At 46.8% G+C, this 9,709-nt stretch overlaps 1 protein-coding gene across 1 annotated transcript in view; it reads right to left on the reverse strand.

Annotated features, from left to right (window-relative positions):
• Positions 1–3,521, reverse strand: part of LOC132832590 (netrin-G1-like) — a 65,185-nt gene extending 61,664 nt beyond the window's left edge. Inside the window, exon 1 of the mRNA XM_060850676.1 lies at positions 3,279–3,521. Coding sequence (XP_060706659.1) covers positions 3,279–3,521 — 243 coding nt within the window. The remainder of the gene's footprint in view (positions 1–3,278) is intronic.
• Positions 3,522–9,709: the final 6,188 nt, after the last annotated feature.

Here is a 9,709-nt window from a genome sequence, read left to right on the forward strand (position 1 = left end):
TACTGACCTGAAAATTCTTCGTGCTTTTTCTCCCATAGCCTTGAATTCCCATACTGATTAACAGTCTGTCCGTCTCAACCTTGAATATACTTAATCACTCTAAGAGGTTGTGGTAAAACATTCCACACATTTGGCATGAAAGAATTCTCCTAATCTCGGGATTAATTAGGCAACCCCTTAATCTGAGATTACTTTCTCTGTTCCCAACTCTCCCAGAAGGTGTAGTAACTTCTCCACATCTGCTGTGAAAAACCTCCTAAAAATTCATAGATTTCAATAAGGTCTCCTCTGATTCTTCAAAGCACAAGTGTACAAGTATAAGAAAATCCCCTAATACTGGGAATCAACTGAGTGAACCTTCTCTGAACTGCCTGCCATGTCATTATCTTTCTTTAGCAAGTGACCAAAGGTGTTCACAGTGTTGTAGATGTGATCAGATTCATGCCTTGCACAGTTTCAGAAAGACCTCCCTCCTGTTGCACTCCATTCCCTATTAAATAAAGGCCAACCTTTTATTTGCTTTCCCTAATGCCTGCTGAACTTAGACATTGTCTTTTTGTAATTCAAGGATGAGAACCCACATGTCCCTCTGTGCTGTGCTTTCTGCAGTTCCTACCTCCCTTTAAGTAAAAAGTGAGGTCTGCAGATGCTGGAGATCTGCAGAATGTGTTGCTGGTTAAAGCACAGCAGGTCAGGCAGCATCCAAGGAACAGGAAATTCGACGTTTCGGGCCAGAGCCCTTCATCAGGAATGAGGAGAGTGTGCCAGGCAGGCTAAGATAAAAGGTAGGGAGGAGGGACTTGGGGGAGGGGCGATGGAGATGTGATAGGTGGAAGGAGGTCAAGGTGAGGGTGATAGGCTGGAGTGGGGTGGGGGCAGAGAGGTCAGGAAGAATATTGCAGGTTAGGAGGGTGGTGCTGAGTTCGAGGGAATCGACTGAGACAAGGTGGGGGGGAGGGGAAATGAGGAAACTGGAGAAATCTGAGTTCATCCCTTGTGGTTGGAGGGTTCCCAGGTGGAAGATGAGGCGCTCTTCCTCCAACCATCGTGTTGTTATGTTCTGGCGATGGAGGAGTCCAAGGACCTGCATGTCCTCAGTGGAGTAGGAGGGAGAGTTAAAGTGTTGAGCTACGGGGTGGTTGGGTTGGTTGGTCGCCACGGGGTGGTTGGCTCAACACTTTAACTCTCCCTCCCACTCCACCAAGGACATGCAGGTCCTTGGACTCCTCCATCGGCAGAACATAACAACATGACGGTTGGAGGAAGAGCGCCTCATCTTCCACCTGGGAACCCTCCAACCTCAAGGGATGAACTCAGATTTCTCCAGTTTCCTCATTTCCCCTCCCCCCACCTTGTCTCAGTCGATTCCCTCGAACTCAGTACCGCCCTTCTAACCTGCAATCTTCTTTCTGACCTCTCTGCTCCCACCCCACTCCAGCCTATCACCCTCACCTTGACCTCCTTCCACCTATCACATCTCCATCGCCCCTCCCCCAAGTCCCTCCTCCCTACCTTTTATCTTAGCCTGCCTGGCACACTCTCCTCATTCCTGATGAAGGGCTCTGGCCCGAAAAGTCGAATTTCCTGTTCCTTGGATGCTGCTTGACCTGTTGTGCTTTAACCAGCAACACATTTTCAGCTCTACCTCCCTTTAACTAATGTTCAGTTTTTCTCGTACTCCTGACAAAATGTATAACCTCATAATAACTCACATAATACTTAATCTGCCAAGTGTGTTTTCACTCACTTAACTATGTCCCTCCATGGAGTCTTTGTATCATCTAAACTGCTTACCCTCCCAACTAATTTTATGTCATCCATAAACTTGAAAATAGTACATTCACTTCGACCATCTAAGTAATTGTTATTTATTGCGGAAAATAAGAGCCTTAGTGCTGATCTTTGTGGCACTCCATTAGTTATAGCTTGCTATTCTTAGATTAACTCTGTCTTCTGTTAGTTAGGCACTCTTCTCTTCACGCTATTGTGCTACACCCAATACAGTGGATTATGTTATTAAGTACCCTCATGCGTGATACTTTCCCAAGCACCTTGTGGAAATCCAACTCTTTTATAATACTGATTCCCCTTTATCTATCCTGTTTATTACCTCCTCAAATAATTCAAACCAATGAGTTCCCCTTCAAACAGCCATGCTGACTCTGCCTGATTATGTTATGTGGTTCTGAATATGGTGCTATTGCATCCTTTATAATAGACTCCAATATTTTTCCAATGGCAGATGTTAAGCTAATTCCCTCCCTCCCTTTTCAAATAAGGACAGTCTGCGATGGCAGTTTTCCAGTCATCTGGGACTTTTTCAAAATATTAGGATTCTCACAATATTATTACCAACACATTCATTATCTCTGTAGCTGCTTCCTTTGAAATCCTATTATGCCAACCCTCAGGTCCAGGGAGCTTATTGACATTTCAACCTTTAGTTCCTCTATATTCCCCTCATACTTCTATGATTCTATTTTTGTCATCTTTTGTTGGCTTTTAAAACTTTCCCAATTCTTCTGTTCATTGCTAATCTTTGCCAAATTCACTTTTGTTCCTTAACTTTCTTTCCTTATGAATTTTCACTTTCTCAGTTAGTAACAGTTGGTTTATCGACTTCCTGAATCCTGCTTCCTCGCTCAGCTATTTCTATGCGACGAGCCATGAGCTACTTTAATAAATGTCTGCCACTGTCCCTCAACTGTCTTTTCAGCTGCACAATTTTCCTCATCCTTACGTAATTAACTTTTGTGAAGCTCAGCACCATGTTTTCAACCCAAATTTCTCATTCTCAGACTGAGTGCTAAATTCCACCATGTTATGCTCACTGTTCCCAAGGGGGGAAATGCTTACCTCTGAGATAATTGATTAAACCTCCCTCATTACACACCACTACATCCAAATGTTTGGATACACAATGTATTGTTTGAGGAAATTGTGATGAATACACTTTATCAACTCTTGTGTAGCTCTCTCTGCAATTTGATTTTCCCAATCTACAATAAGATTAAAGTCAATCATAATTAATGCCTTGCCTCTTTGCATCCCCTAGTAATACTGTACCAAAGTTTTAACATATTTTACATACTTTGTCTTGGGTCTATCTACTGATTAAAGGTTTTTAAATCACTGATTCCTTGATTTTGTACTCCATGCATCTGGTAATGAATCCAATGTCAGAGTGCAAACAAAATTCAGTTTGACAGAGGCCATTCAATGAGCCTCTGTTGACAGTGCCACACAACAGAGGCTGCTTCAGAAAAGGTTGTACTCACCAGAGTGCAGTACATCTCGGGGGTCTCTCCACATGTGCTGTTGGGGGGATCCAGACTGATCTTCAGGAACCTGGTGAGCAGGGTGGTCTCAGGTTGGCAGGCCATGTAATCCCAACTCATCCCTTGGTCCCAGTGGACCCGGGTCTTACACAGGTCATAGTGTCCCCAGGATGGGAAGTGCTGTGCAGAGAGAGACAGGGTCACATAGAGGGCATGAAGGGGCAGCAGGCTGGATAGATGCATCACTCCGACTGGACCCCACCTAGAGACAGGGGAGTCTCAGTCGTTCTGGGGGGGGGGGGGGTGATTCAGGATGTAACCACTCTCACTGAGTCCTCTATTAGAAAGGGGTGACCTCAATCCATTGGGGAGTAATTTAGGAGACCATTTAATAAGTTCACTTAGACAAGAGCTTAGTTCAGTCTGTCCATATATTCCAAGAGTTCAAATTCCAGTTGTTTTTCCTTATGTTTGCATTAAAGTCTGATTTTTGGATTCCAACTGTTATTCCCCAGTGTTGGTGTCAATATCCTGGATGTTAGAAAATTGGTTGCTTTTCTCAGTGTTGATTTATGTATTCCAGTTGCTTGGTTTCTAGCTGTTGTTTTCTCCCCCAACATTGGTGTTAGTCATCCACATGTTCAGAATCCAGTTATTAATTTCAGTCGCTGCTGCTGATATTCCAGGTGTTACAATTCCAGCCAAACATACCAGTATTAGTGCAGATGTTCTGGGACTTGAGATTCGGGCTGTCTTTCCCAGCTGTTTACTGTGTCAGGCAGATGATCAGTCAGTACTTGAAACCAAGGTGGTGACTGCTGCCTGACCAGACACTGTTTCCCATAGATCATCTCTTCCTCTGTTCCCTGTTAGGAAAGAAATCAAATCAATGGATTTCAGAACAGGTATCGCAGACCGTTGACCTTTACTTAATCAACCTCAGACTTCGTCTCCCAGTAGCAGTGGCGTTGCACAGAAATAATATGATTCACAGCAGCCAGTGAGTGGAGACTGAAAGACATAGATCAAGATCCCAAATGAGACAAAAGGCCAATATGTCTGTTTTATTCAATGATATTGATTTGGACTAAATTCTGTTGCTCTTCAACATACTGGCTGGGGTATCATTTACATCAGCTTGAGAGAGAAAGAAGTTTTAGTCTCTGCTGAAAGATTTCACAGTTGACAATGCAATTCTCCCTCAATTCTACGTCTAACAGTGCAGTGCCTGCTCAGCACTGACCACTTGAATTTGCATCGATTTTCCGGAGAAACATAGAGTATAGGAGAAGGAGAAGGTCATTCTGCCCCCTGGGCCGACTTGGTCATTCAATATGATCATGACTGACCATTCATGTCAGCACCCTGATGCCACTTTCTTCCCAACCCCTTTGCTCCATTTAGTCCTAAGAACTACATCTACGTCCTTGCCCACAGTCTTTAATGTTTTGACCTCAACAGATTCCTGAAGCAATTTCCAGAGGCCTGCTGACAGTGGCACTCCCTCAGATCTGATTCACTGACTGTACCACATTCCCTCAGCAGTGATAATCTGACAGTGTGGCACTCCATCAGTACTGACCCTCTGACAGTGCGGCACTCCCTCAGTAACGACTCTCTGACAGTGCGGTACTCCCTCACAACTGACCCTCTGACAGTGCACTCCCTCAGTACTGACTCTCTGACAGTGCACTCCCTCAGTACTGACCTTCTGACAGTGCAGCACTCCCTCAGTACTGACCCTCTGACAGTGCGGCACTCCCTCAGAACTGATTCACTGACTGTACCGCACTCCCTCAGCACTGATGGCCTGACAGTGCCGCACTCACTCAGTACTGTACTCCCGCATATTGACCCTCTGAGGATGTACTCCATCCATACTGATCTTCTGACAGTGCAGCACTCCCTCAGTACTGACCCTCTGACAGTGCATCCCCTCAGTCCTGACCCTCAGATAGAGTAGCACTCCCTCAGTACAGACCGGAGGAGAAAGTGAGGACTGCAGATGCTGGAGATCAGAGCTGAAAATGTGTTGCTGGAAATGCGCAGCAGGTCAGGCAGCATCCAAGTAACAGGAGAATCGACGTTTCGGGCATAAGCCTTTCTTCAGGAATGAGGAAAGTGTGTCCAGCAGGCTAAGATAAAAGGTAGGGAGGAGGGACTTGGGCGAGGGGCGTTGGAGATGCGATAGGTGGAAGGAGGTCAAGGTGAGGGTGATAGGCCAGAGTGGGGTGGGGAGCGGAGAGGTCAGGAAGAAGATTGCAGGTTAGGAAGGTGGTGCTGAGTTCGAGGGATTTGACTGAGACAAGGTGGGGAAGGGGAAATGAGGAAACTGGAGAAATCTGAGTTCATCCCTTGTGGTTGGAGGGTTCCTAGGCGGAAGATGAGTCGCTCTTCCTCCAACAGTCGTGTTGTTATGGTCTGACGATGGAGGAGTCCAGGAGTCCAAGGACCTGCATCTCCTTGGTGGAGTGGGAGGGAAAGATGAAGAGTTGAGCCACGGGGTGGTTGGGTTGGTTGGTCCGGGTGTCCCAGAGGTGTTCTCTGAAACATTCCACAAGTAGGCGTCCTGTCACCCCAATATATTTCTTCAAAGACCGCAAATCTCCCCCAGACATGATCGACGATGCCCTCCACCGCATCTCCTCCACTTCCCACTTCTCCGCCCTTGAGCCCTGCCCCTCCAACTGCCACCAGATCAGAACCCCACTGGTTCTCACCTACCACCCCACCAACCTCCATATACAGCGTATCATCCGCCGTCATTTCCGCCACCTTCAAATGGACCCCACCACCAGGGGTATATTTCCCTCCCCTCCCCTATCAGCATTCCGAAAAGACCACTCCCTCCGTGACTCCCTCGTCAGGTCCACACCCCCCCACCAACCCAACCTCCACTCCTGGCACCGTTCCCTCCAACAGCAAGAAATGCAAAACTTGCGCCCACAATTCCTCCTTTACTTCTCTCCAAGGCCCCAAGAGATCCTTCCATATCCGCCACAAATTCACCTGCACCTCCACACACATCATTTATTGCATCCGCTGCACCCGATGTGGCCTCCTCTATATTGGGGAGACAGGCTGCCTACTTGCAGAACGTTTCAGAGAACACCTCTGGGACACCCGGACCAACCAACCCAACCACCCCGTGGCTCAACACTTCAACTCCCCTCCCACTCCACCAAAGACATGCAGGTCCTTGGACTCCTCCATCGCCAGACCATAACAACATGATGGTTGGAGGAAGAGCGTCTCATCTTCCGTCTAGGAACCCTCCAACCACAAGGGATGAACTCAGATTTCTCCAGTTTCCTCATTTCCCCTCCCCCACCTTGTCTCAGTCAAATCCCTCAAACTCAGCACCGCCTTTCTAACCTGCAATCTTCTTCCTGACCTCTCCACCCCCACCCCACTCTGGCCTATCACCCTCACCTTGACCTCCTTCCACCTATTGCATCTCCAACGCCCCTCCCCCAAGTCCCTCCTCCCTACCTTTTATCTTAGCCTGCTGGACACACTTTCCTCATTCCTGAAGAAGGGCTTATGCCTGAAACGTCGATTCTCCTGTTCCTTGGATGCTGACTGACCTGCTGTGCATTTCCAGCAACACATTTCACCTCAGTACAGACCCCCTGGCAGAGCAGCACTCCCTCAATACTGACCCTCAGATAGTGCACTCCCTCTGTAGCGACCATCTGATGGTGCAGCATTACTTGGTCCAGGCCACCTAATAGTGTTTCTGTACACTGCTGATAGTACACTCCCTCAGCACTGATCCCCTGACAGTGTGACACTATCTTGGTACAGACCTTCTGACAGTGCAGCTCCCTCAGTATGCACTCAGTACTGACCCTCAATCAGTGTGGTACTCCCTCAGTACTGACCCTCTGATAGTGCAACACTCCCTCAATACTTACCCTCTATCAGAGTCATAGAGAAGTACAGCATGGAAACAGACCCTTTGGTCCAACTCATCCATGCCAACTAGATATTCACAACCCAATCTAGTCCCACTTGCCAGCACCTGGCCCATATCCCTCCAAACCCTTCCTTTTCATATACCCATGTAAATGACTTTTAAATGTTGCAACTGTTCCATCCTCCACTACTTTCTCTGGCAGCTCATTCCATACATGTACTACCCTCTATGTGAAAGAGTTCCCCTTAGGTCACTTTTGTACCTTTCCACTCTCACGCTAACCCATGCCCTCTCATTCTCGACTCTCCCACCCCAGGGAAAAGATCTTGTCTACTTACCCTATCCATGCCCCTCATGATTCTATAAACCTCAAGAAGGTCACCCCTAAGCCTCTGACATTCCAGTTAAAAATGCCCTAGCCTATTCAACCTCTCTCTATAGCCCAAATCCTCCATCCCTGGCAACATCCTTGTAAATCTTCTCTGAACCCTTTCAAGTTTCACAATATCAGAATTGCATACAATATTCCAAAGGTGGCCTAATTAATGTCCTGTAAGCTGCAAAATGACCTCCCAACTTCTGTACTCAATGCTCTGACCAATAAAAGAAAGCATACCAAATGCCTTCTTCACTATCCTATCGACGTCTCTTTGTTCAGGAACGCTCCCTGCGACCTTACCATTAAGTGTATAAATCCTGCTAAGATTTCCTTTCCCAAAATGCAGCACCTCACATTTATCTAAATTAAACCCCATCTACCATTCTCAGCCTACGTACTGACCCTCTGACAGTGCACCACTCCCTCAGTACTGACCCTCTGACAATGCAGCACTCCCTCTGTATTGACCCTCTGACAGTGCACCACTCCCTCAGTACTGACCCTCTGACAATGCAGCACTCCCTCTGTATTGACCCTCTGACAGTGCACCACTCCCTCAGTATCGACCCTCTGACAATGCAGCACTCCCTCTGTATTGACCCTCTGACAGTTCACCACTCCCTCAGTACTGACCCTCTGACAATGCAGCACTCCCTCAGTATCGACCCTCTGACAGTTCAGCACTTCCTGAGTTTGATCTCTTTGACACTGCAACAATCACTGTCTCTCTTTCCCTCTTAGTGCAGCACTTCCTCAGTACTGTCAGCTTGGATTTTGCCTTTGAATTAAAAAAAACAAATACTCTTCTCTTTCCTCAATCAATTCCCCTCAATGTCAGCAATAATCCACACTGGAATAGAAAAATTCTCAGTTTGATTTGAAAAATGTTTGGGGACCCAACCCACAGCCTATTTTGCAACATAAGGTGTTACTCTGAGCTGTGAATAATATGCAGATTAGTAACTCAGATATTTATACCACATTCTTGAGAATAATACTCCAAGATATGATAAATTTCTTCACCATAAGCAGAAATAGTCTCTGAATTTCTCATTTCCTCCAGCGCAATTCTACTCCCCTTCGGCATAACCGTCACAACCCACAGTCACTGTCTGTCTCACGACGTCACTGCTGCAGACCCCCACAACACACACGCTCAACCTTCTCCAGTCAAACTGCTCTCACACACTCCCTATTTCCAAATAACTTCAACATGTACCCAACATCTCCAAAGTTTTGCATATATTCTTACCATCTCCACTCAAACCGCTGGCACCCACTCACCATCTCCAGTTAAACACCTCAACACGCTCTCACCATCTACACGCCAACCCCAACACACACTCGGTATCTCTCGCTTAAATATCCAACATCAGCTCGTGTTTAAATAGCATCTTTAACATAATGAAAAGGTCTCAAGGCTCCTCCCGCCAGGGCGATCAGACAATAATCGAGCCTTCGACGGAGATATCAGGATGTAGCCCAAATGTGCCTTTTCTGGAATGTTTCTTGGAGTTGTCACAGCTTTAGAGACATCAGGCGTGAGGAGGACATTCCAGGGTTTCGTGCTGAGTCTGCTGCAAGCAGAACCTCAAAGAGTGGAGAGAAATGAATGAACATGGAAAGGCAGACAGCAGAACCTAGAGATTGGGAGGGGAGTAGGCCAAGAGGAGTTTACTGATATAGGACTGAGAGCAGGTAACGGTAGATGTGACTAAAATAAAGAGAGTCATAGGTGCTGGAGGAGGTTGAAGAGATACAGCGTGGTACAGGCAATGGAGCGGGATGGGGGGGGGGGGGGGGGGTCAAGGTATTGGTCCTGGTTTAAGCTGATGGGGAGCAGTGTACTGTCTAAAGGCAGGGAGGGTTGAAGGGCTGGAGATGGTTGCAAGGATGGGGTGTAGGTTTGAAAGAGCAGGGGCGGAGGGGATGTAAATGCTGAAGCAGTCTGCAGAAATGGGAGAACGTTGGGCCTAGATATTGTCGATTCCAGACATCATTGGTGTTTGATGTGGTGGTGATGTTTTCTGCCTCGTTTAGTGGAGATTTCTTATTAGTTTCACCTTAACTTCACAGAGTGCCGATCAATATAAATAATTTCACCTTCAGAGCAGGCTAATTGGATTTGACGTT

The sequence above is a fragment of the Hemiscyllium ocellatum genome, chromosome 35 (genome assembly GCF_020745735.1).
Source record: "Hemiscyllium ocellatum isolate sHemOce1 chromosome 35, sHemOce1.pat.X.cur, whole genome shotgun sequence".
Taxonomy (NCBI): domain Eukaryota; kingdom Metazoa; phylum Chordata; class Chondrichthyes; order Orectolobiformes; family Hemiscylliidae; genus Hemiscyllium; species Hemiscyllium ocellatum.